The 26,400-nt window shown below is 32.2% G+C and overlaps 4 protein-coding genes across 13 annotated transcripts; 1 reads left to right on the top strand and 3 right to left on the bottom strand.

Annotated features, from left to right (window-relative positions):
* Positions 1-374: 374 nt before the first annotated feature.
* Positions 375-17,232, top strand: Cpsf6 (cleavage and polyadenylation specificity factor subunit 6). Of its 7 annotated transcripts, none has more exons than XM_034340412.2 (11): positions 376-555; positions 1,423-1,647; positions 1,744-1,971; positions 2,057-2,539; positions 3,489-3,615; positions 3,911-4,024; positions 4,372-4,664; positions 4,777-5,074; positions 5,156-5,420; positions 7,960-8,040; positions 8,752-8,977. In XM_034340412.2, exons 1-11 carry the CDS (start codon positions 499-501, stop codon positions 8,918-8,920), a joined length of 2,340 nt encoding a protein of 779 aa, XP_034196303.1. In that variant the 5' UTR covers positions 376-498; the 3' UTR covers positions 8,921-8,977. The 7 variants fall into 7 exon arrangements, with proteins under 7 accessions (XP_034196308.1, XP_034196303.1, XP_034196306.1 ...); XM_034340415.2 differs by having other exon boundaries at positions 8,601-8,977; XM_034340413.2 differs by having other exon boundaries at positions 377-555; positions 4,384-4,664.
* On the bottom strand, positions 16,473-19,831 carry pink (WD40 repeat domain-containing protein pink). 2 transcript variants are annotated; one of them, XM_034340409.2, is made up of 6 exons: positions 19,592-19,831; positions 19,390-19,500; positions 19,046-19,279; positions 16,986-18,994; positions 16,799-16,916; positions 16,473-16,727 (listed from the first exon to the last, which is right to left on the bottom strand). In XM_034340409.2, exons 1-6 carry the CDS (start codon positions 19,676-19,678, stop codon positions 16,473-16,475), a joined length of 2,814 nt encoding a protein of 937 aa, XP_034196300.2. In that variant the 5' UTR covers positions 19,679-19,831. The 2 variants fall into 2 exon arrangements, with proteins under 2 accessions (XP_034196300.2, XP_034196301.2); XM_034340410.2 differs by having other exon boundaries at positions 16,986-18,979.
* A 240-nt stretch (positions 19,832-20,071) lies between these two features.
* LOC117611926 (uncharacterized) lies at positions 20,072-21,462 on the bottom strand. Its single transcript, XM_034340427.2, has 2 exons — positions 20,385-21,462; positions 20,072-20,308 (listed from the first exon to the last, which is right to left on the bottom strand). Exons 1-2 carry the CDS (start codon positions 21,210-21,212, stop codon positions 20,084-20,086), a joined length of 1,053 nt encoding a protein of 350 aa, XP_034196318.2. The 5' UTR covers positions 21,213-21,462; the 3' UTR covers positions 20,072-20,083.
* Positions 21,463-21,721: 259 nt separating this feature from the next.
* LOC117611922 (uncharacterized) lies at positions 21,722-26,362 on the bottom strand. Of its 3 annotated transcripts, none has more exons than XM_034340418.2 (6): positions 26,223-26,362; positions 25,646-25,858; positions 25,447-25,529; positions 25,008-25,356; positions 24,602-24,800; positions 21,722-24,519 (listed from the first exon to the last, which is right to left on the bottom strand). In XM_034340418.2, the coding sequence occupies exons 4-6, from the start codon at positions 25,062-25,064 to the stop codon at positions 22,691-22,693; spliced, it is 2,085 nt and encodes a 694-aa protein (XP_034196309.2). In that variant the 5' UTR covers positions 25,065-25,356; positions 25,447-25,529; positions 25,646-25,858; positions 26,223-26,362; the 3' UTR covers positions 21,722-22,690. The 3 variants fall into 3 exon arrangements, with proteins under 3 accessions (XP_034196309.2, XP_034196310.2, XP_076546614.1); XM_034340419.2 differs by having other exon boundaries at positions 24,602-24,797; XM_076690499.1 differs by lacking the exon at positions 26,223-26,362 and having other exon boundaries at positions 25,646-26,189.
* Positions 26,363-26,400: the final 38 nt, after the last annotated feature.

Raw genomic sequence — 26,400 nt, 5'->3', positions numbered from 1 at the left:
ATACAGAATTCAAATCCTTTAATTTTTTAACTTATTTAAATGAAATATAAATCATATTTGGAGTGTTTTTGTTGAAAATTAATTTTTTTCTGGTAAACTTTGTTTCGTAAGTTGCTAAAAGGGCAAGATTGTGAACGATTGCTTATTTATTTCTACTTATTTATAAGATTAAGTAGAATCACATAAAAGAACAAAGAATCAAAATTTTTAAAAACACGAAGAAATATAACCTTTATGATAAAATTTAACGTTTTTCTTTATTCAATAGTAAGAAAAATCTTCAATTTTTTGAATTTTATTATCTGAGTATGTTGGTAACTCTACTTCAGGTTGCACTTCAATTCATAGTTTATCGAAAGAGAATAAGATGGCGCAGTGACGTCACGTCCGTTTGGGACGAAAACGTAACGTAATTCGCTAACACGTTTTCTCCTATAATACACCATTCCTTTAGGCTTGGCGCCTTCGTCAAATGCAGTGAGCGTCGGTGTACGTAAAATGGCGGACGGTGACATTGATTTGTACGCCGACGATCTCGAGCAAGATTTCGCGCAGGTAATTCGATTTTATCTTTGTTAATAAGTAACAAGTTGGTGGGTACACGTTGTTGTTAATCGACTGCTTCTATAAAAAATGTTTGAAACTGTGAGAAAAATGCGATAGTATAGCGGTATGTTCGGCGTCATGGAGGAAAGACGGTAACGATTGCTCCAAAGCGGTGTCCGAATCTCGTTCAGGCGAGGCATCAGTTTTAACATAATACATTTCATTCGTGACGAGTAGCTGTTCCATTCAATTATTACAGTTGATAAACATTTTCTGTATTCTGTTACATAATTAGTGTACTTTGTGTGCACGTTCATTGCATCGGGATACTAAAGCAAATACGTGTAATACAGATTCACAGCAAGAAAAGCAAAATGGTGTTAGCGGTAAGGCAAATGTCGTTGCACTTTTTCGTCCATTTCGTTTAGCAGTTTAATTTTAATAGATATTCTATTGCTGCATGCGATTCACCGTTTTTCTTTGAAAGCGTGTTTATTATTTTCATAACTAGTAGCTTCTTTTGTATGTAAATTTTTTTTATTTTGCTCATTTGCAGCGGAACAATTCGTGGTTATTCAGGAAGTGAATTTTTTCATTGCACATGTTTATGGAATTAATGAGTGCCTATGGAGCATTTTATTTCTACAAATATTAATAATTCAATATTTTTATTTTTATTTTTTATTTTACTTTTTCTAATAAAATTTTTTTATAATCATTTGTTATATGTACAAGTATTCATTAATATTTTATAGGAACAAAAAGTATTTTAAGATATTGAGCTAGATAATTTAAATAATATATTCTTCAATAATAATGTATTGTATTCTTCTGATGTTAGCGTATTTACAATACACATTTGGTTATCTTTTTTAGGATGAATTTGCTGGTGATGGCGTTGATTTATACGATGATGTGATAGCAGCTCCTGCTGGTGGTAATGGTGGTGTTTCTACAGGAAACAGTGGAGATGGTGGAGGTGATACTACTTCACCTAATGAAGAAACAAATGGTAGTGCACCCTATCATCAACTTGGAAATAACATTCAACCAAATCAAATTGGGAGGCGTCATCAATTATATGTTGGTAATTTGACTTGGGTAAGTAATTTAATATTTGCATATCCACTAGTTCTTGGCTTAGTGATTTGAAGGAAATAAAAATTCAGATATTAATATAACATGTTTATATTATAGTGGACAAGCGATCAAGATATAACTGATGCAGTACAAAGCATTGGTGTATCTGATTTTGTGGAAGTAAAATTCTTTGAAAATCGTGCAAATGGACAATCTAAGGGTTTTTGTGTAATATCTCTGGGTTCAGAACAAAGTATGAGGATATGTATGGAAAGATTACCTAAAAAAGAATTACATGGACAGAATCCAGTAGTAACTTTTCCTACTAAACAAGCTTTGAATCAAGTAAGTATATGAATTTTCTGTGAAAGGTACACATTATTTATAATTAAACTGGACATGTCTCTAAAAATTTCGTATGTGTTCACAGTTTGAGTCTCAGTGTAAAACACGTCCAGCTCCGGCTCCTCAGCAGAGTCAGAGTCAGCGCCCACATAATCCACATCAACATCAGCCACCAATGCCGCCTCATCAACAGCATCCACAACATCCCCAACACCCTCAACATTCGCAACAAAATCATGGTCCTAGGATGATGATGGGTCCTCCACAGGGTGTGAGACCACAGAGAATGCCACCTCCAGGTATGGGTCCACCAGGGCCTGGTGGACCCGGCCAACAAGGTCCGCCGCGCATGCACGGTCCACCAATGGGGCCCGGTCCAGGACCGCATCATCCTTTACCTGGGCATCCTAATCAAGGTCCACCACCTCCGGGATATCAACAAGGACCGTGGAATGGCCCAAGACCTAATGGTCCACCTGGACCACCAAGAGGTCCAAGTGGACCTGGTGGTCCACCCCAACAGGGACCGCCTGGACCAGGCCCCGGTCAACATCGGCCCCCGGGAATGGTATATAACTTCTGTTTTCAATGATCTTAACTGTAGTTGCATGTGGTTTGTTTTTGTATATAAAATTTAACGTATGATATATGTTTCAAGATATTTTAAAAATCTTATACGAAATACAATTTTTTTTTTTTTTTTTATCATAACATTACCAAGGGAATGTTAATCTTACAGTTAAAATTGATAAATATGGATTTTTAAGGTATCGGTAACATATGTTATTTAAATTGATACATAATCAGGGTACAAGTTACAAGAATATTTTTTGCACTTACATGTCTTACGCTCCGCGTAAACAGAGTTGCACTAGAGACCTTTCAGAAGCCAGTTACCATATACCACAGGTAACATAATGTGTTGTTTTTCTGCTTTTCACGTTGTAAGAATGATTCATTTTTTGAATTTATTAATACTTATTTATTTTTAAATGTTTAATTTGTAATCATTAAGATTGATAAATAGTAAATTAAAACTCTTTCAATTTATGCATCCTCAATTTTTTTTTATTTAGGAAGTGAATATTGATTAAATTTTATTTCCAGATATTTTCTTAATCATTTCAATTTTTAATAAATCAGTTTTCTATTCTATATTTACTTTTAATGTTGACCAATCTTTTATATTTTGTTCGAAATTGTTTTAAATAAATGATAGTTGCAATGCATGAGGTATGTATAACATGAAAAGCTTCTTCAGAAATTTCTTAAATTATTTAATTTCAATTTGTTTAATGGTTAATTAGTTTTTTGCAGCATATTGATGAAAGATTTTTAATGAATCAATAACTGGCTCTGATATCTTGATAAGTTATAATATTTCATTACAAAATTTATAGAACAAAATTAATTTACTCTGATCAATCGATATTTTGCTACTATTTATGAAACATACACAGTCATTCTTAATTTAATTACGGTAGATTGAAATAGAATCTTTGTTTGTCTCCATTCAGCAATTTCACGGTGGTCCACCTGGTCCCCCTGGTCAAGGACCTCCACGCGGTCCACCGGGACATCCTGGTGGTCCTCCTGGCGATCCAAGGGGTGCTCAACCACGTCCTGAATGGAATAGACCACCAGGTTTGTGCAGTATCATACTTCTCAATAGATAATACTCTGAAACATCTTGGACTCATGTTCTCTGCCTTTCCTGCATTTCGTGTACTATTGTTGTATAATTTCCCCATTCCACAGTTTATAATCTGCATGATAGAATAGATGTGTGAAAATTATGATTGTAAAATGTATTAGAATGATGATAAAAAACAAGTATAAAAGAAAACACACATTTTAATCGATCATTTAAATAATAAAGCACCATGTATTAAAATTACTATAAAAGAAGTTCACTGATATAATTATTCAATGTACATAGGGATGCATCACGGGCCTCAGGGACCACCAGGTTTCCCTCAACATCAACATATGCAAGGCCCGCAACCTGGTCAAGGCCCACCACAGAGAGGACCTCCTCCAGGTTCTATGGGTGGTGAGACATTTAGAACGTTCAATGAACCTTAATATTATTATTCTTTGTTTCTTCATATAATGCATGATATTGAGGGAAATTTATGCTTAGGAGTATGAAGGTACAAGGTGTTTCAGACAAAAATAACATAAAAAGTAATGTGTTATTTTTTGTTATGAAGTTATGATATTTTAGTGGAATAAAGAAAGAAGCTGAATTCATAAAAATCAATTGAGTACAAGCTATAACATTGTGCAAGCATATCCTAAGTAAAAAGAAAAACATATATATCAACTTAGTTACAGAGAAAAAGTAGTTTTGAAAGCTTGCTATAAATGTTTTTGCAAGCTAACATAGATATTGATCAGGAATGTTACCAGGTCCAGGAGGACCCCCACCTGGACATGGAGGACCACCACAAGGACCACCGCAAGGACCTCCTGGAGGACCAGCACCGCATGTAAATCCAGCATTTTTCCCACAAGGACCACCTCATCAGCATCCAGGACAACATCCACCAGGTCCTCCTGGCCCGCCTCATGGGCCACCGCATGGACCGCCTCATGGTCCACCTCATGGCCCTCCGCATGGACCTCCACACGGTCAACCTCATGGACCACCCCATGTACCACCTCATGGTTATGGACCACCTGCAGCACAGGTACACTGTACATTCTTCTGTATTTATTACTTTAGTTTATTAAAAGATTTCAAAGATTTTTTTTAATTTAAAAAATGTTAGATAGGCTAAAAATTTAACATGCATTTTATAGCCACCTTATGGCGCGCCGGGACCTGACCATCGCCCAGAAGGACCTCCTCCGTTAACGGAGCAAGAATTTGAAGAAATAATGGGTAGAAATAGAACAGTTTCTTCCTCTGCAATTGCTCGAGCAGTCTCAGATGCCGCAGCTGGGGAATATGCAAGTGCTATAGAAACCTTGGTTACAGCCATTTCTCTAATAAAACAATCTAAAGTTGCTGCAGATGATAGATGCAAAATATTAATCAGTTCTCTTCAAGATACTTTACGCGGCGTTGAAACCAAAAGTTACGGATCCGCACGTAGAGGTAAACTTCTTTTATTTACAGTAAATCTGTTTCTTTTTTTTTTTTTCTATTTCTAATGTAGTTCTAATATTCTTCTTTCAGAACGATCACGTTCACGCGATCGAGAACGCAGTCACAGAAGAAGGCGTGAGCGATCAAGGAGTCGTGACAGAGAATACAGGGAGAGAAGCAGGGACCGAGACAGAGAACGTGACAGAGAACGCGATCGTGAAAGAGAGAGGGATCGTGATCGTGATAGAGAACGTTATTATAGTGAACCATATCCTCGAGAGAGATCACGAAGCAGAGAGAGGGATCGTGAACGCGAAAGAGATCGCGAATATAGAGAGCGAAGCAGAGAAGAAAGGTAAGCTAACATCTCACATAATTATTTTAACTGTCACTATTGGATCTACCTTATCCAATTCAGTCAAGAATTTATCGACAGTCACAGCTTCATTGATAGCCTTCGTTAATCATAGCGCGTATGCGTGTGATTTAAAAATCATACTATAAGTTTATATTTACAATTAATTTATATTGTAATACAGTCAGATAAAGTATCTTGTACTTTAAAAAGTTTTACATCTACCGCAAAAGTAACTTAATCATAAAATGATATCGTTGTAAAAACGATATTACTTAAATAGACTAAGTTCATTGATTGTATGCTACTCTTTGAACATTTGAACCCAAGTGATAAAATTTTGTTTCAGTCGAATGTCTATTTAATATAGCAATAAATAGTTCAAAGTTTTGTAAAAATGCAAGTAATTTAAGTATGTAATAATGTAATGCATATTTAGAAGAGAATACGTTGATTTATAGTGTGAATACTTACTTATGAATCGAATTTATTGTAAAACGGTAATGTCTACTTAGGTAATGAACACATTCAGTTGGGACAAAATGAACTGTTTCTAGAAATTGAAATTATTTACTGTAACTTTATTTTTATTTTCGTATCGTTTGTATCAATTAATTATTTAAGAGATATTCATCAAATTACAGATAAAAGTAGTAGATAACTTTCATAGAATCGTGTAATAATAATTTATAAGATGTTTACAGTTTGCAGTCCAATATATGATAGAATTAATTAACCCTTTCGCTGTAAAATAATTGAAAGAACACATTTTCTTATTGCAGAATATCGTTCTTATCTGTAACAATTTTGACTGAGTTAGTGATTGTAAAGGTGTTAACTCTAGTCGTATAAAAGTAATTGATTTTATGAATATAACAGCAACAGGGTTAAATACGATAATTTAACACATTAATTGTTTCTAGAAATTTTTTATCAGTATTTTGCCCATTACCGAGCATAGTACTGAGCAATTATTATTTTAAAAAATAATAGACAAATAACTTTTTTTACAATACTTATAGAAACTTATAATATTGCGATCTCAATTTTTAAATGGTATAACGTTTTAGGAATATTTATATAAGAATTATGTAATGAAAATGATATAATTAATATAACAGTTCGGTTTGCGAGTTGTAAATTATATTGTAAATTATTCAAAATTTTACTACACATGAACCGTTAATGTAATTTTATAATTTGACACGCGTTATATTAGCATTTTCATTTTGTATTGTAAACTGGAGGAAAGAAGTATGAACTCTTGTATTCAATGTTATCAATATTTCAGCAAATTATTTTTGTCACAACATGAAGTGTGCGCGCGAATGCACTTAATATCGTAAAATGTTCTCTGAATCGTATTAATTTGCACCAATAAAAAATAAAAGGTTGAAGCTGTGTAATATAGTTTTTCTGATCAATGAAAACTAATTTAATCAAAGTATTTAAAATTTAAAGAAAAATTGTAGCTTCTACCTTGAGACTAATCATATTTTACATCAGTATCATTTTCCCTCTTGTTTCTTTCTGTGAAATTATAATTTTTTTTTTTTAATCATCATTGTAATTATCAAGTTGTGTAAAATAATGTGCATATCTTTTATTACTTATGATTGTACAATTTCTGAAAGCAGTGCAAGCATAGGTTTGCTGAAAGTCTACTACAATTCATTTAATAATAATATTGCAAATGGAGTCTTTATTAAATGTATTTAAAATATGATAAGAGGACTAATTATTTAATTTTTGATCTAGTTACATTTTTCATTCCAAGTGTTAAACATTATGTCATCTGCTATTAGCAGTAGTAAATAGAAATTCATAAATTAAATAATTAATTCTTATGCATAGTATTCAATAATATGTGTTTAATGAAATACAAGTACATACAAGATAAGTAAAATGGAATAATTATAATATTTATGTCGTTCATTACATGATTACATGTATAATTCAGAGAAAGATCAGATAAGAAAAAAAAAAAAGGAATACTTAAGTTTTAAGGTAATCGAATATTTATTTAATACATGTAATAAAATTGTGATCTTAATTCTAGTGTGAAGGTGGTACATGTATTATACATATTTTATTACAGTTAGGCATATCGTAATCCTAAAACCATGTAAATACGAGTTGAGACATCGCAATATCAATCAATTTTGTATTATATTACCTTTAAGTATTTTATAATGGTTACAGGTTAACGATATATTATTATAGACTTTTATAAGAAAGAATATGTGAGTATACACATGTACTCTCACATAATCTATATAAACTGATGTAGTGTATATCAGATAGGATAATGTACCATAGAAACTAGAAAAACAAAAGCAATTCAATCATTTGCATAATCATGTTATATCAGTAGAATAAGTAAAGTGCTAATTGAATGACTGGTCGTTGATAAATCACGACTCGATATAGAAACAGAATTGAATATTTTCTTTGTGTAATATTAGTTTGTTTTAACTAAAGCAACGTTACTTAGCCTGGTAACCGTATATATCATAACAAAGTATGAATTTTCCATTAGTACGACACGTCAGTCAGCCAGGCCAAGAGTAAAAGAAGAACCGCCAGAGACGGCTCCCGTCTCGTCTTCCAAGGCGTCTAGGTAATTTATACTTTTTTTTTCCATTAAAGTGAATGCATGTAGATTTTTTTTTATAAAATGAAAAAATTCTATCTTGTTCAGTCCTTAAGAACAGATTAAAGCAGAGTTAATATGAAACATCGGATAAATCAAATGTTACTGTAATGATGTTAGGGATTTAAGAATTCGAATCAGCTTTCAACTTTTATCATAATTAATATAATTTTTGTTGCACGTTTAGAGTCATCAATCGTAGTCTCAAGCTCAATAAATGTACACTCTATTGGATTACTTTCGCAGTAATATTCTTCTCTTCTCTCTTGTAATGCTTGGTAATTTTGAAGATTAGAAACCGGACGAACAACAATGTAATTATATTATTAAAAAAAAAGAAAATTGTGAATGAGAAAGTTAGCGTTAATTAGAAAAACAGTTTAGCGTGTAAAGATTTAACTAAATGTAAATATTAACACTTTGACGGTCATTTTATCGTGTCTTTTAGCTTTTCATTAATCTGTTAATTTATCGGTAGGCTTTGTTTGAATATTAAAAAGTAAATGTGGATTCTTCCCAATAAATAGAGAGGAAGCCACGTTGCAGAAGGCCTACTATTCAAGATCAAGCAGATTCCACGAAGTTCACGGCCGTCAAAGTGTTAAAGAGAATACAATAGAAACAAAATAATTGTACACCGCTAAAAAGTAAGATAATTGGCTGACGTGACTTGTGTAGGTATTATGACGATCGCTACAGAGAGCGTGAACGAGACAGAGATCGAGAACGAGAGTCAAGCCGGAGACCATCGGAAAGAGAACGAGAACCGGAGCGTGAACGGGAACGAGAACGTGAAAGAGATCGTCGTGACGAAAGAGGAGATTCTTCGCATCGTTCGAGACATTAAAATGATTATACAATGGGAGAAACAACATCAAAAAAAAAAAAAAAAAAAGGAAACAAAGGATTCTCAATAGAGACACACAGAGAAAGAAGAACAGCAAGATGTAGTATGCAGTGTTTAGCTGGATCTCGTCGTGTTTGATTTTCTTGCAAGCCCATCGAAACGAATCCAAGAGGACGGCACGTTTATCTCTTCTATAACTGAATCTAAAGAGTATCTGGACACTTTCCTGATCATTTGTTAATACATGAAGCTCTGAAGCTCTGAAGCTGGCAAAGAAAACCGTCCAAGTCTCTCCTTCAGATTTTAATAAAATTTTATATGGTTGATAGATCATATAGATGAATAAAAGCACATTTATATTATATGTCAGAACTTAACAATCTGAAGGGGACTCTTCGGGAATTCTTATGAGACTAATTGATATTCGAGTCATTCTAATGATCCAACACTTTGTAATTTAATCTGAATCTATTTTCAAAGTTTTTTCTATTAATGGTCAAAGGCAAATGAAATATTATTGATATTAATGTTGTACTATTATAAAAAAGTAAGGGTAGTATATATTAAAACGAAGTCATTTGATATAAAAAATTAACGTGGTAATTAGACTTGATATTAAACTGCAAAGGGTTGAATCAACTATAAATTTGTCATTACAAGTACAAAGTTTCAGAGCATCTTTCAATAATACAAGTAATTTACGTAAATCCTGATAGATGTAAGAAAAAGAAAGCATTCGTTCATGCTCTCATTTATAATTTATTTTATTCGCGTCTTATTATAACTGGATGCTCGTAAGTTTCATTTATATATACAATACATCTATTTTTAAATGTAATACAGACCATTTATCGGGTTTGTAAAGCGTCTAAAGATAGAAAAGATTGGTTGGGAAAGTGTCTCTCTATAAAAACTTTTCGCTACAGTTTTATTGGGAGTATTTAGAGCAAGGTATCACGGGGTTCTCATGGGGGATTCTCACGTCACGAGGCTGTCAAACAGTTTCATTTATGTTTCTTTGAACTCCATCAATGATATATTTTTTTTTTTTTTGTTTTCTTTTTACGCGACGTACACTGTTCTTCACACTAATCCAAGAAAGAAAGAAAGAAGGATACGAAACGCGTACACTACACGCAATACATATATAATATATATATATATATACACACAAATATGTAATGTTTAAGGCAAAATATCCCTCATTTAGTTTTTGAGAGTAACAAGTATGTGTTGTCAATGAAAATAAACGGCAAGTGATGAAAGAAATAAGCACGGCGAAAAGGTGTGGTATTCAGTTGCGGTTTGAAGCTGAAGAAGAGGTCATCCGGACAATGAAGATTTCACTGTGGACTCGTCGATCATCTTCTGGCTCCCCGTGACGATGCAAGATTGTATCTTAATATAATACATATATACGCTTTCAAAAAAATGAGAAAAAAGAAAGAAAAAAAATATACGTGATAAACGTGTCTTTACTTTATTCATCAGCACACATAATCTCCTGAAAAAAAAAAAAAAAAAAAATGTTACTTTTTTTGTTTTTCGTGCTACATCCCCGTGGCTATACTCGAAAGGTGCAACCAATTTTTTTAAGAATCAGACACATCCGTGCGCTTTCGATCCCCTTCATCGCCTTCGTTTTAATTTCTTGTACTTGGTGTTCATTAAGGGGGTCAAAAGTGTAGTACCAAGGATACGATCAAATAATTGTTTCAACCTGTTTAAAAGTATGTTTTATTTCAAGGTACACAATGTCTGGTAAAAGAGACTTGGTCGTTCCGATGTAGCAGGCGTGTGCTTGAAAACTAATGTATCAAAAATATCCAAGTGTTTTTTTTTTTTTTTTTTTTTTTATAAGATTCAAGAGAAGAAAAGCATGTAATATATAATCAGAAAATATGTTGACTTGGGTAACTTTGAGAAATTAGTTTTTATATTTACAAGTATCATTCTTGTTCTTTCTATATTTGTTTCAAGTATCATTTGATACAAAGAAGGTTGTTTATAATAGTGCACAGTATATATTTGCGAAAGCGTTAACATGTTCACAGAACATAAAGTTCCTGTATCATTGTGCAAAAAGTCATTTTTCTTAGATAACTCTCAGAGCATTACACACAATTTGATCCTGGTGTAATCAAGAGTTAAATCCTGACGAGGATTTTCTTTTGTAGAACCAAATGTACAAAAATATTATATAGTATTAGATATACATATTTTTGAGAATATGTAATTCGTAACGTTCTTGATTGGACAAGGATTAGAGAAACATGATGTATTTCATGGAACAACATACACATACACATAAATTCTTTCATGTTTCAGACGATATCACTGTATATTTATGCTTAGCATGTTTTAAAGTATAGCACATTGATTGCCACACGAAAGGTACATTAAATGCAATAGTTATTAAGAATGCGATTAATTAATTTTCTTTCTACTTTTATCAATTATTTTATTATATTAAATTTAAGGTGCTGGTCACTGATGACATTCCCATGGCAATCAATGCGTTAACATCCCTTTTTCTTTCAATTCAAGCTTTCTCTATGAAAGAACTATCTATAGTTAATATATTTCATATTGTGTGGGTCACCAATGACCCATGAGGCTTAGCACTACGTTGAAATGAATGAAATGAAAGAATAGTAATTATAATGACGGGACGTATTGAAAGAAGACAGGATATTTCTTTCTCAATTTCACTTCTTCTTTTTTTTTTTTTATTTAATATTTACGTTTGTTCTATTTGTATTGAAAGTACAATTGCGAAAAGGTATTGCGAGCACTTCTCGCGCATGAAAGGGTTGAAAATAATGTGAAACGAGCTAGTGATCAATTTATTACTTCCAAGGGAGAAAATATTTAAAAATATAAGGCTGCAATAAAATTGGTAGTACAAGCCAGAAAATAACGATATTGTATAGAAAAATAAATCAAAATTGTATTTTAATTTTGATTTATTTTTAACAAAATATCATAATTTTTCTCGCTTGTACCACGAATTTTTATCGCATTTATAAGCGTGAACGGTTTCACCTTTCGATAGAATTTCTACATAAAGATATATTAAAAAGATACACGTGATAATTGCTCTGTGAGACCAGCTTGTACATAATTAGTTCTTATTGTAATGAAATAGTTCGTTATTTAGCTGAACCCTTTCCGGTTCCCACCTTTATTTCTTTTAGTTGTCTAACATTGATCAATTAATCATGTAGTGTATTATTTATTTTATCGTTTGATTGAATATGTTCTTTCTTTTTTTTAACGAAACGCGTCATTTTTTAGAGAGAATGAAAAGGGAAGAGGACCGCAAAGGGCTGAGCGTCTGGTACCTATTAGTAGCAAGTACCAGGAAACGGACGAAGAATTCTCACAGAGTACAGTACAAGACTAATTAATCCTCCAACGAAGGAATTTTTTATGTTGTAACATACAAGGGAACGGTTTGCATGATATATCACACATACGTTCTCCTGAACGATTATGTTTTGATGTGCCATTTCTTTCATTTTTGTTTTTAAAGTAACAAGTAGTTTACTATGAGACATAGTAGTAAAATATTGCCGAATTAAGTATGACTAATTCATGGTTTAATCATTTGAATTATTATATTTTTTAATCCTTTGCGATTCGTTTTAACTTGTACCTTTATTATTTTGTTAAATGATTGTAAATAGTATCCTGCGATTTTTCAAACAATTCTATCATTGTATTGTGGAATTTTTAGTGTTTACACACAATCATTTTCAACGTGTTAACAGATTGATGGAAGTTAAGCATGTTCTTAATTATTTTTAATCTTATGTCAGGTCATTAGTAAGAATTACTTTTCTTAAAAAGAAGTGTTTGAACTCAGGATTGCAAAGGATTAACAACGTTTCAAAAAGAAGCAAATCAAGTACAATGAGATTCATTTTTATGAACAACAATTTGACTATAAGTGTAGTTTTTAAAAGATCTAATGTAATCGTAGCTGTTAAAAATCTTCGAAATGCACATACACGTCATTTTTTATGTACAAACTATTCGATACAAAATTTTTTCACTGCGATTAACTAAAATATCGAAATTTATATGGTGGCTATTTCTTATTATTGTTTAACAGATGGCATTTTTCTTTAAAAAGAAGCCACGATTCTTCATTTGGCCAGAATTTAAAGAATTTTGTATAGATTTCAAAATAGTGCATCGTTGCACTGTCTTAGATTCGTTTAATAATTCCTACCTTTTTTGGCGTGCTAAATATTAGGATTATCCATCTAAAGCTCAAATCTGCGATTTAAAATTTGCTCAATTCTTAAATTAAAAAAGTACTTGTCCTTTATTGAGTTTTAGGGAGAATTGTCGTGCGCTCTCCTTGTAAACGATTTAAAACGAGAGCCCAAAAGAAATTTTGCTTTCTTTTTTATGGAGATACAACATTTGAGCAAATATCTGATATGATTTGATAATATAAAAATACCAAAAAATTTGTGCCACATCAACTCAAAACTTTTAGGAGAATTCAGTTTTGTTTCTTTCTTTACGCAATATAAAAGAGAAATATTTTATTATATATCATTGATTAAATCTTGAATGTATTTCTCTTTTTAATCATGATTGCGTTTTGAATGATTAATTCTAAACTGTATTTTTTTTTTTTTAATTGATAGTACAAAGAGCTGTAACATGTTTTTATCAGCAGCTTTATTTTTTAATGTTTTATATTATTTAACCGATGCTCTTTTTATATAGAAATTATATTTTGTTCTTTATCATTTTTATAATTATATGCATACCTAATTCTTCGCACACGAAGCGCTTTGTACTAAATAGTATTACATATAACGTATAGTTTCGCCAATTACCAAATATATATAAAAAAAATTGAATAATTAACAATCACTTGAAACCATGACGAAAATCAAAGAACATTAGACACTTTTGTAAGTATAATTATAGCGCATTTAGAAATTATGCAGTGAAATGCATAAGAATTCTATCTTATCTTTGTTTCATTCTATTTAGAATTCTATGCTATTCAAGGCACAGTATTAAAAAGCAAAAAAGAAAATTGCCGTACGCTCAAATACTAGGTGCCCTAAAAGTGTATATCCATTAATTTCAAGTTACGAATTTATAACATTCCAAACACCAATTCGCAATCTTTTAAACGTATCTGTAAACGTATCTCAAAGAGATGAAATTTAATGTTTAATATGTATTATACATAAAATGAATTACGATTTTTTGATGCACTGAAAAGTGCTTAGAAAGAAGTTACTAGTACATGCTCGTATAATTATTATTATACATATCTTTTGCATTATATAAAATTTGTCAATCAAATATAATTAAGTAAAGTGTGTAATAGTCATACAAGTAACATATATATTGAAGTATCATATATGATAACTACGAATCATGTTCTGTGATCTCGATAAGCACCTAAAGAGAAACATTTAATTGTACATAAAACATATGCTAATAGTACAGCAAACATTCCATGAAATTAAAATAATTGTTCTTTTTGTGATCTCTTATTAAGCAGTCGAAATTATTGTTACACAATTTCGAGGTCATTTATTTGTGCAAGTTTTGCAGCAGATATTGTTAACCCATTAATACCCAAAATTATTATACCCAAAAGGTTCTGCTGTGTCTTTTATGATCACAATTGCCATCGCGCACGCGATATCGCGTGAGCGTCAGCATAAGTATTATCTACATATTTGCATTTATTTTTCTTTATGACAGAAAGTGTTATCTTGAAAATATTTTCTAGGCATTAATGGGTTAATCTTCAGAAAATGGACGTTCTGGATTATGGTCATTTTGACCCATAATTAAAACATGTCGTGGGTTTAACAGGAAATTTAAAATACACTCTCACGTGTAAATATTATATTTTCTGCATGAGCTTTAAAATCAACTTTTTACATTTTGCATATTTTATTTTTGTAGCTAGGTCAAAATGACCCTGCAATCGTCGTGCGAGGGTTAAGAATTATCGTAGTCAAAAATCGTGGACAATGTATTATAAATGCGTATTTTTTTAGTGGATAACAGCGTTTAAGAATTTATATATTTCTCGATGACACACACACGCCATATACAGGAAATTCCTCTTTTTTCTCATAGCAGCATGTCGTTTCTTTTATAATTGTTAAATATACACATAAGTCTGAAGAGAAATGTTTACGGAGGTAAGGGGTAAGTGTAAATCATTAGAATGCAGACCTAATTGATTCGTCTTGGATCACCAGTTTTTCTGTGACATGTATAGGGTGTATAATGTAAATAGACTACGTAAAAGAATAAGTCAAATGTATAGAACAGCATTTGTTTCGTACGAGGCTACACTTTTCAAGGAAATCAATTTTTAGTTCTCGTACGATTACTCGACTATGGCTCCTCTTATCGACTTCCGGTTTAACACTGCCATAAGCCTCACCGGAGCTATGAATCTAATAGAATAATTAATGAATAAGAAGAAAACAACTCTGAATATTACGGAAATTTATGATATTAATGCTACTTAAAATTTTCTTGATTTTTTTTTTTCTATTATTGAGATTAGTTGTATTGCAAATGCTAAGAATGATGAATAATTAAAATTGTAAATTTTTGTAATAGATATAAGGTGTAGAGCGATGAAAGAGGCTACTTATCTACCTAGTCGGATGGTCGTTAATCAGAAAATCAATATTTTAATATAGTAACACGAGAATGTGCTTTTAATTTAATTAAGAAATATTGAAAATTCTAACACTTTCAGTCTGCGTAACAAAATTCGTTTAGCGTGAAAAGAGAAAGTTATATTATACAATATTTTGACAATTTTATGTAGTTTGGGGCATTGCTGAATTATAATTTGCAAAATTGCTTGTAATCCTTTCTTCTTTTTAAACGAATGCCTCAAGTTGCATAAATGTTTCCGAGACAATAAAAATATAATAAGGTAAGTGTTAAACTGAAATTAGAATTTATTGTTTAATTAAAATATATTACATGTGTAATTATTGATCAACCAAAGTACAAATTACCATACATGTACGGATATAAAATGGCATTAGTTTTTAGAAAATAATGAAATTATTTTTAAACTGTAAGAAAATTAGTAAATGATAGTTATTTTATTTGGAGTATTATGTTATTTTAGTTGTTAGTAATTAAGTGATCTATTTTGAAAATGACCAAACACAGATTTTCGATTTCATTTTTATTTGTATTATAACTTTGTACTTTTTTTACATTGCAAACGTGAGTTTGTTGTAATTTCTATTACTTGTTTTTTCTATAAAAACAAAATTGTATAACGTTCTAATTAGTTGAAATTCAATCATATTACAAAAGACTGAAGCATAAATATTTATTTGTGTTAAATCGTGAAGTCTGTGATAACAATTTGTATAAAGACAATAAATTTACATATACACGTACGAACAATTTATAGAGACTAGATGAGCAAGGCGCAATTCCTCTTCAGAAATTTATATAAAGAACTGCACTTGTACGTTAATATCTTTTACGAGATTTACTGTTTCTGATGCATGTTTACTCAAGAATGCAAATTACAGGCTGTAAGTTTCTTTTCTATCATACAATTTACGTGATAAGAGTGGCCGCAATCAAATATTGCGATCCCATTGTTACCTAACAGAACCGGCGTTTGAAGAGATAAGGTGCAGCAAGGACATGTATGTAATTTATTTTGATAATGCATTCCCCAGTGATGAGCACCATTTCCAAATATATTCTTATTAACTGGTTTACTTAAATCTTTTTCAATAACTTCTACTAACTGATCTCGTATCTGTAAAAGATAAAAAATATGTATGCAACATATAAGTACGTGCATTAAAAATTACTAAAGACATTAGTTACCTTTGTGGAACATATTGTATTATATTCAGATGATTCTAAAGTATTTTTATTAAAATTGATAGCATGTTTCATTCCATGGTGATATAAGATTTTTGTAAATATTAGCGATTGAAATATACTGAAACAAATTCAGATTATTTAATAATTATTTCGTCGCAACTCAAATGGTTGAAAAAATAAAACTCACCTTTTATCGACAGAAATATTTGGGATGGCTTTTTCCAACTTTATTAATAGTGTCATGGCAACATCAGGTCCCTGTTTCTTCATAATTTCATGTATCACAGCAGTCCAGTTTATTAATATTTCATTGTTTCCTTTTCTTATAGATTTACCACAAAATAAGCATTGCCCTTCCTGCATTTCCTTTGCATATGTTGCTACAAGATTCCAGTGTTTTCCATCTAATAATGGTAAAAGGGTGGAAAGTAAATTATTATCTTTAATCTGAAGGCACTGACGTAGTAAATCATTCATCAGTACACCGTGCTGGTTCACATAGATTGGTAAATATTCTCGCCACATATAAGGTACTTTGTTACATAATATTATACACTGTTCTTTATTTTCATCTATAATCTTTTTAAGAAGGTATCTACCAATCCCCAGGAACTTTGGTTCAACTAACTCATCTGTTGGGCATGGACTACCACAGGTACACTTTTTATAGTTTTGTGCATTTATATTAATAAAAGCTTTCATTATCTGTTTTATAATAGTTTCATTATCACTTGGCTGTATTAGTTGTACTGAAATGTTTTCTAATAGAGCATTGAAATAATATAATTCTACACTTCTTAATACTTCATAAACGAAACCTTTTAATTCAGTCAAAATTTCATATGAATCTTTGAGAACGTTCATTTTCCAATCTATTTCCAAAATTATTTTCTCTAACTGTTCTTCATCCATAGAAGGTTTAATATTATCAATTAACGCATATATACTTTCTAAATCTGCTTGTATCCTTTGTGTTATAGTTTTATTTGAGTATAATTCCTCATTAATTTTTGCTCTTTCCTCATTGTTACTCTTTTGTACATTCTCTGTATTGTAATTTGCATCTTTAATTTTTGTTACTTCATTGGTAGAATCTTCCAGTAAATTAGTTAACGTTTCTTTTCCCTCTGATAATTCAGTTTCACAAGGACTTTCATTGTTTTGTGAAAGACAATAAGGTAAAGAATTATGCCTGAAACTTTCCTCCTCTTTCAAGTTTGAATTTCCACAATTAACGACTACGATGCCTGAATCCAATTTCTTTGGACTTGTTTTGGAATTAGATTCTAGTAAAATTATCAATGGATGTAATAACGTTGACAATTCATCATCTCTAAGTATCTGTAGTTTGTTCTCTATATTACAAATAGCATTAATCTCTGTGCTATTTATTAATTGTTTTAATTGTGTTTTATATAGAAAGCATACCTCTAAACATTCGTGATACCTTTTTCTATTATACAACCATAGTATCAAAGCATCTAAGACAGACAAAATTAAACAATGAAAGTTTCCATCAAAAGTCATCAAATATATTTCGTTTTCTACTGTTTCTGCAACGCTTATGTTTGAAAATTCATTGCTCCATAAGATTACAGTTGCAGTTATAGGATCAATTATATATATACCAGTAGAAGTATATGAAAATAAATATTTTTCTGCAATGGTGAATAAATGAGAAAAATTAATGGATTGTGGCATCCAGGCTTGTTCTGTTGGTTTCTGGTACATGGATTTTCTCATGTTTGGCCGGCATATTGTTACTGGTGGAGTAGCTAGTGCTTCTTTAAACTGATGAGTTTTCATAACAGTTCCATTTGCAGATACTTCCCAAAGCCTAGAACTTGGTCGAGCACAAAAGATTTGAGGAAAATTTCCTTCTTCTATGTTACTGTTACCCTCGGGAATAAAATTAAAAGAACCTTTCCTATTTACTAATCTTTCTTCCTTTGGGGTAACTAAGGTACTTTTATCAGTAAGGTATGTTTTATAAAAGCAAGCACCAAACTCTCCATTTCTTGTCTTATTTCCTACTTGCTTATATTGTTCTTGTACTGTATCACATATGTAACAGCGCGTCAGTGTTGACACTAACAGTAAAGGTGAACAAAAGTTAAGCTGCACAACAGCAGAATCCAGGTTCATCAATGTACAAGCTGGTGATTGAAACATTCCATTAACCTGAAGTGTATGCATCTTTATTATTAAAAATTAGAAATATTTTAACTATAAAAAATGAAGCCTTACCATAAAAATGGACATCACCATCACAGAAACTTTACCATTGCCATCTCCGATATATATTTCAGAACTATTATCATTCCAACACAGGCAATTAATTTGTTCTTGAATATGTTCTGTTGATATGGCTAATAATTTTGGTGTTGGCTTCAAAGCTACCAGACAAACTGTCCCACGAGTTGTTGTCAAAGCAATTGTTTTTTCATCAGGTGATATGAGAACATGAGAAACTGATCCTTCCTAATATAAAATTCAATATGATGAACCATTTTCATAATAACTGTGGTGCTAAAGTAATCAAACAAATTAGTTAGTTTCTTACTGCAGTAAATTAAGAAAAGTTTATGTACCGATAAAGGTATCAACTGTACAAATGTGCATGGTTTCCTTAAAAACAGGTAAATACTGCCACTGGTTGAGCCTAATATGATATAATTGGGTGATGTGTTGAAACATGTATACTGGAAAATAATTAAAAAATGTATAAAAATGCCAATTTCAAAACATTTGTAATAATTATAATAAGAATATGTTGACAGTTCGAAAGAATACCTTGATTCGTTGAGTCGAGGTGATAGGCTTATAAAGAAGAGGATTTATTTCCTCGTATTCAGATAAGACACACGGAAATTCCTGCATAGTCCGTGAAAATTCTGTGCGTATTTTCAGAGACAATGATGATTGTTACGCACGGGTAATGATTTATTTTAATAAAGTATCAGAAAGTTTGACATATAACGACGGAAAATTGTATTCCATTACAACACCTATATTTATTAAACCATTGAACATTCTGACATACAGAGACATCTATTCTAAAATACCTTACTGTGTGCCGCAACGTTTGAACTTCGACGAATTACCACGCGATATCGCGTGATCGGATATTTAGCGTTGACAATCGAACCAGGAAATGGGTTGAGGACAGAAATGAATGTCTTACATTTATTCTTTGTAATTTTAATTTTATTAAAGTCAAAGTTGAACGATAAAATAAAATTTTAAGATAGTCTATAAACAAATAGAGTTCTATTAACTATGTTATCAATGTTTTTTAACATGTAGTTTTCTTCTTTCATTAAGCTGGTTGTTGATCAATGATTTATTCGGCAGTTGATTGAAACACTTTGCTATATCTTTGATCGCAGAAGGCTTCAGAAGGTGTTCTGTATTTTCAAGATCTTCTTTTTTCTTTGACAATATTTCCAATAGTTGTTCATTTCTTCTCCCACCATAAATTGGACGAATAGTCGCTCTTCGCTCCTTATTCTACATATTTCATTTAATTAGTAAAATCAACAACAATACAGTTTATTATTATGAATAAAAAGAAATATTTATTTACCCGTATAATATTTTTATCATCACAATCTTGAAGTACCGTAGCTTGTAAAGAAGAAGAACTTCTGGATAATATTTGTCCATTTCTGGAATTCAAATTCTTCGATTGTTCGATTAAATGATCGCAAGACATAAAATGTTGAGGTTTCTTATTTCTAGATCTTCGCCATTTCAACATAGATCCAAAAAAATCTTTGAAAGATTTACTTCGAACGAACTTTGTCCTTCTTTCTGTATTTTCTTCTTCTTTCTTAACAATCTCCATTTGTTTTCGTTCAACTCGATACCGATTTCGATCGAATGAAGAAAAACCATACTTCTTTTCTTCATTTTTTCGTACATTGGACTCGTATACCGATTGAAAAGTGTGATACCGATTACAATACAATTTTTGATCATTTATTTTACACTCGTTTCTGTTTAAATTTCTCAATGGTGTTTTGTTTACGCAATTATTGTTACCTGTTACACTTTTTCCCGGAACAGGAATCTTATTTTCAATTGTTAAATTTTCTTTTCGACAATTATCTGTTTTATTGGGACAATCGTTTCTTGTATAATATTTAGCGAAGAACTCATCATCTGCTTTACAGGCTTCGTTTTTCTTCTCCAAAGAAGCTATTAATTTTTTCACAAAGTTTTGTGTAGATTTCGGTGTAGATTGTTCCTTTTCAACGAAACTTGTCTTCTCTTCTTCGAAGCCTTTTAACGTGAATGTTCTGTAACGATTTTCAGTGAAGTAATGTTGTTCAAATTTCTTTTTATTTCTCGTAGTTTCCTCTAGAATATCTGATGCGGATTTTGAACGACTGTTTGTTAATCTGAGTGCCATATTTATAATTGATTTTTATTTTCGAACTCTCACTAGAAATTTTCTATATATGTCAATTCTTCACTTTCTAATTGACGCGTTTACGTTGACGTTTGAAACTGTAATGATGAGATTACTAATTTGGCAATTGTCATCCTATGAAATGATAAATATAAGCAGAGGTCGATCTCGAATGTATACTTCGTTTGAAATGGATTAATTCATTGCGATTCGAGTATCGGTATTGAAATTTCTTTCTATTTTGTTAAACTGATCTAAACAAAGAAGAAAAGTGAATATTTTTGGATTATTTATTCACAGGAGTCTCGTGTGTCATCATACGCGAGTTACATCGATAATAGTTGATCGCCTGGAATTTCAATCGTCAATTAATAATTCGACACACGAATTTGTCACGCATCCGTTAAATAGCACGCGATTCTACGATTGATACAAAAATATCTCTGACAATTTTCCGTTATATCCTATAATAATCTTGCAAAAAAGAAAAAAAAACCGTTCTCAGTGTCATATCTTATTTATTGAACAATATCATTACAATCGTTTAAAGAAGAAACAAGTTACATTCATTTAGAATTGCAAATAAAAATATTTTTGTATATAAAGATTTAATTGCAGGAAGTTGATCCTGCTAAGATATCATTTTACAACTAAACAGTACAAAATTTTCTCTCCATTTGTATTCATTTATCTACTGCAAAGCAAATAAGTCAACATTAAAATTTATTTTATACAATCATCTTTTACAATTTCAAATTCTTCATTTTATTCAAACTTTAATAGAGTTTCTAATACATGGAAATTGCAATGAGGATCAACAAATTAATTTAAACGCAACAATATTTTCATTACGGAATATTAGCTTCTTCGCTTGAAACTATTTATTTCTAAATAGCAGCTAGATACTATGTTTCCAAATTCTAGGCATTTCCTCGAATCACCAGAGTTATAGACTTTTTCCATCTAAAACTTGAACCGATTTTACACCTGATGAACAATACCATGTTTTGCCGAACACGGATAAATTGTTCGTTAATTAACGCTATTTCTTCACACAATCACACACGCTCGCATACAATGTGAATTTTACAAAATAAAATAATCAAGATTACATTTATACTCTAATTAATAATTACAATTTGTATCAATATAAATTTAAAGAAGCGACGAATTTCGAAATTAATTGTTTATTAACCAATTGGAAATATTCGAAAAATATTGAATATTATTCGACTTGCTTCGAGCTTGAAATTTTAGGATATTCAGAAATACTAGAAAGTAAATCATACTAATTTTCAGTTAACTATCCATTCGAGCATCGAAGCAAGGATCTATACAAATATCCACTATCTCTGAAATATTTCTACCCCACAAAATAATTTACAAAATCCTTCGCTATTAAATCAAGTACCATAAACATCCTACATTTTTCTCACTCCTCGCTCAATTCTATCAAATAACAAATCTCTATATATTAATTAAAAGTGGAAGTTGTTAACTATAGACTTCCTTCTGGACCTCTTCACCTTCGTGTACTTGCATTCCGACCCAGAATCATATTGATTGTCCTCTGACCAATTACTATCCTCGTATCTCGAGCTGATTCCAGATCTGTCCGACTTGTCAGAGTATCCAGAATCAATCACAACAGTCTCATCAATCCTGAACAGCTTCTTGGACAAACTGCTGGTCCTCCTGTAGGTGACACCCCATGTCTGCTGTTCCTCGTGCTCGCTTCTTATGGGACTGACGCAGGGAGAGTGTCCATTCCCGGACAACCTGGACATTATGCTGATTAGAGAGCTGGTTCTTGGAAGTTTGCACCTAGACACGGGTATCCAGTAGACAGAATCATCGTCCTGATGAATGCTAGTTGTCGTCATGTAACTATAATCAAATCTGTTGTCCTCGTCGCTTTTCGGACTGGGTGTCCTCTGATCCGAATCACTACTGTCTGTATCCTTAAGAGAAACTGATGTTGTGTAGGATTTAAATTCAGAGTCGCTGCCACTTCCTGTGTCCTCGTTCGCAGAGATCATTCTGGTCTTAGGCACCTGTTCGTTCTTTGATCTATCTGCGTTTTCCAATGCGCTTACCACCTTTTTCACAAAGTTCCTGTTCACCTCTGCTACCTGCTTCTGGCGAGGTAAAGTCGATTGATTCACCTTCTCGGCTAGAACGCCGATGAGTCCTTGCACGACACCCTTCTCTCTGGTCAAATGTTTGCTCCTCACCACGTTCTCCAATTCTGTAGACTTTCTGTTGGAGTTCAGGAACCTGGTGCAAGGTGACTGAGTCTCGAGACACGGTTTCTCTTCTCGAGGATTTCTGGAAGCAAGATTGAATCTCTTCTCCTGGAACATACTTGGGGTTTTTAGTTGAAAGGTAGATTTTCTAATTTGAATAGGTGCTTGTTTGTTCCAGGTGAACGTTGACGTCTTCTGGGGAGTCTGGGAGGAGTTTTTGGACACCTCTAGCTTTCTCACCATGTCACGGACCATGGAGGAAGACTTTAACGTAGACAGAGCCCCGTCGTCCTTCTCGAAGAAGATGGGTTCGATGGAACGTATGTTCTTCTCGAATATACAGCTGTCTCTACTGATGTTCGTCGATAAATCTTCGATGCTCTGAAACGATCGATCAAAAACAAATGTCTTTTCCAGGAGATCCTGAGACAGCTTCTTCGGTTTTCGACAATGATCAATGGAGAAATCTGAATGATCGTTGCTCCCGAAACTCTTCTCAAAGATGGAGGATTTTTCTAGGATATTCTTAGAAAGGTTCTTCTTCGGTTTTGGACTGTCCTCGATGACGGTGGATGAGAACAAGTTTGCTGGAGTGAATTTTGGAGTAGACGTGGTACGAAATCTGTAGCTTCCTCTGGTGGTCGGAGTTTTCACAGGCGTTTCCACGACCTCTTGAACATTATTTTTCTTTCTACAAGGCGACTCTTCGTTCTTCCTACTGAAATCAGCTGATTGCTCCTGTACGCGGATAGTATTGCAATTGGAGTAATTATTTGAAATTGTTTTGCAATCCTGATTGTCGAAAATGTCCACCTTCGGCCCCGGTGGAAAAACAATGTTAATATTATGAATCTTCCTCGACGGTGACACTTTTGGAAACGTCTTACTGATGTCCACTGGTAGATTCACTTCTGGAACCCATGTGTCGAATATTTCTTCTTTCGTATGTGGAGATTTTGACGATGATTTTCGTTGTTTGGATTCTGGAGGCTTCGGTTGATCAGATGAATTATTGCTCGTCGATTTTTCGTTGTTATTCTTGGAAGCTTTTGTTGGTGTATCTAAAATTAAAGATTAAATGTTATTTGAAACGTTCAAGTTTTATGAACAAATATACCGTAGTTAATATTTAACAATATTTACCTGATAAATCGGAAGATGTAGAATTAATCGAAGAATTCTTAGGCAGAGGACATTTCCAGGATGGCGGACGAAGTTCAATCGGATCGACGTTTACTATTTTCGGCGAAGTCGAACGTTTATTCAAGTACCAATCCGGAACAGAGAGTTTCTCAAGAGATCGTTGAACCTTCAATTCTGCATCGGTAAGTTGTCTTTCCTGCTGAATAACGATTAAAATTAATATTATAGAATCTCCGCTATTACACTTTCGAAGAGAAACCGTATCAGAACACGAATTTGACAATAACAATGAGAATCTGGTGAACGTGACATTGGAGTAAAAAAAAAGTAAGTAAAGTAAGAAGAATATTCCAAAATAAATTGAAAATCTTTCAGAATGAAAAGAAGAAGAATAAAAATAACTTACATATTGTTCGCCGGAGAACAGCATATTGTTTCTAATCCAAATCGTCGGCACAACCATTTTGATTCGTATAATTAATAAAACAAATTAATTTCACTCGCTTGATTCTATACGCAGATGTATAAACGGACACTTTCGATAAGACACGTGTTTACAAACAAAGTCCTTGGCGTGTTACACTCATGCTGTTTGTAAAGTAAATTGTCACTCGCGTATCTCGCTTACGTGGATAATCGTTCGGAACAAGTACTACAAATGCCTCGGCAACCCTTCAGGACATCTTAATATAGTTTTGGCGTGGGGTAACTACCCCTACTCTTTGACACCAAGTAGGAGACAAACAGGGAGAATCCTGGTGGTACGTGAGGTATATTATTTTATTGCTTCTTAGAAGGAAGGCTCGGTACGGTTCAGTTGCTGAAGGATTCGCCGGGTACCTTACCTGGATTTATTGAGGTTTACTGACGGTATTGCAATTGTTCATGGTTTTCAGCGACTTTGAATAGTAAACGTATCATGGAATATCTGAAATAGATATTTTTGAATATTATATTTTAAGAATCCTGAATGCGTTACAAAAAATAAAATGGAAATTTTATAATATTTAAATTGTATTTGTAAGCTGCATAAATAACAGTTACCGTGAAAATTCTAAGTATGAACCTCACGGGGCCACAGGGATAATCAGGGTCGCTGAATTTTCCGTCTAGATTAAAATGACCCTCTCTGAAGAGTACAGTAAATTTCCAGAAACGTCTACCTGTCCTATTCTCATTAATATCCAAGGATTTATTTTGCACTTTCTAGTACGAGGAAAAAACCTTCTGCTTGATTTACAATTAATATTGGTGTGTCTGAAAGAAACCTATTAATAGTTTCCGGCGTAGATGTCAAGAATGTCTGTATGTATTTCCATATGTACACAAATACTCCTATAGTTATGCAATGTTTTGTTTAAAATAGGTCACGGATAGGTGATAAGAAGCAAAACCGGTTTCAAAATTCACACTTCATAAATAATAGATAATTATATGAATAAAGTTACTGAGCGTATCACCCAATTACCTAATTCAATAAAAGCGCAAGGACATTTCTATGCTGTTAAATAATTACATGAGAAGTTAATTCATTTTCACCTACATAGTAGTCACAATGTTTTTAATGAATTCAATTAATTATTAATTGATTCACTTCCATAGTAAAAGAATGCATGTATACCTATCAACTATGTCAATAGTTTTCTTCTTGCATTTGAATACCAGATACTCATGTTCTCTTCAATAGATTGTGGTATAACGTTTGTCCTAACAAACATGGTAATTTTTTAAAATATTTACAATCATTTTAAGTCAAGTTGCAAAAATATCTCCACAATTATAGGGAATCCTAGAAATAA

The sequence above is a fragment of the Osmia lignaria genome, chromosome 10, assembly GCF_051020975.1.
Source record: "Osmia lignaria lignaria isolate PbOS001 chromosome 10, iyOsmLign1, whole genome shotgun sequence".
NCBI lineage: Eukaryota > Metazoa > Arthropoda > Insecta > Hymenoptera > Megachilidae > Osmia > Osmia lignaria.
This window is presented reverse-complemented; position numbering and strand designations above follow the sequence as displayed.

Excerpts from the sequence above, each read along its gene's own strand:
- Cpsf6 (XM_034340412.2), top strand. The coding sequence starts at position 499 with ATGGCGGACGGTGACATTGATTTGTACGCCGACGATCTCGAGCAAGAT. Across the intron at positions 1,648-1,743 it reads ATGTTGGTAATTTGACTTGG|TGGACAAGCGATCAAGATAT; the intron begins GTAAGTAATTTA and ends TTTATATTATAG. Across the intron at positions 2,540-3,488 it reads AACATCGGCCCCCGGGAATG|CAATTTCACGGTGGTCCACC; the intron begins GTATATAACTTC and ends GTCTCCATTCAG.
- pink (XM_034340409.2), bottom strand. The coding sequence starts at position 19,678 with ATGCAGGAATTTCCGTGTGTCTTATCTGAATACGAGGAAATAAATCCT. Across the intron at positions 19,501-19,591 it reads CCTCGACTCAACGAATCAAG|TATACATGTTTCAACACATC; the intron begins GTATTCTTTCGA and ends ATTATTTTCCAG. Across the intron at positions 19,280-19,389 it reads TACAGTTGATACCTTTATCG|GAAGGATCAGTTTCTCATGT; the intron begins GTACATAAACTT and ends ATTTTATATTAG.
- LOC117611926 (XM_034340427.2), bottom strand. The coding sequence starts at position 21,212 with ATGGCACTCAGATTAACAAACAGTCGTTCAAAATCCGCATCAGATATT. Across the intron at positions 20,309-20,384 it reads ATGATAAAAATATTATACGG|AATAAGGAGCGAAGAGCGAC; the intron begins GTAAATAAATAT and ends TGAAATATGTAG.
- LOC117611922 (XM_034340418.2), bottom strand. The coding sequence starts at position 25,064 with ATGGTTGTGCCGACGATTTGGATTAGAAACAATATGCTGTTCTCCGGC. Across the intron at positions 24,801-25,007 it reads TGTTCTCCGGCGAACAATAT|CAGGAAAGACAACTTACCGA; the intron begins GTAAGTTATTTT and ends ATCGTTATTCAG. Across the intron at positions 24,520-24,601 it reads TACATCTTCCGATTTATCAG|ATACACCAACAAAAGCTTCC; the intron begins GTAAATATTGTT and ends CTTTAATTTTAG.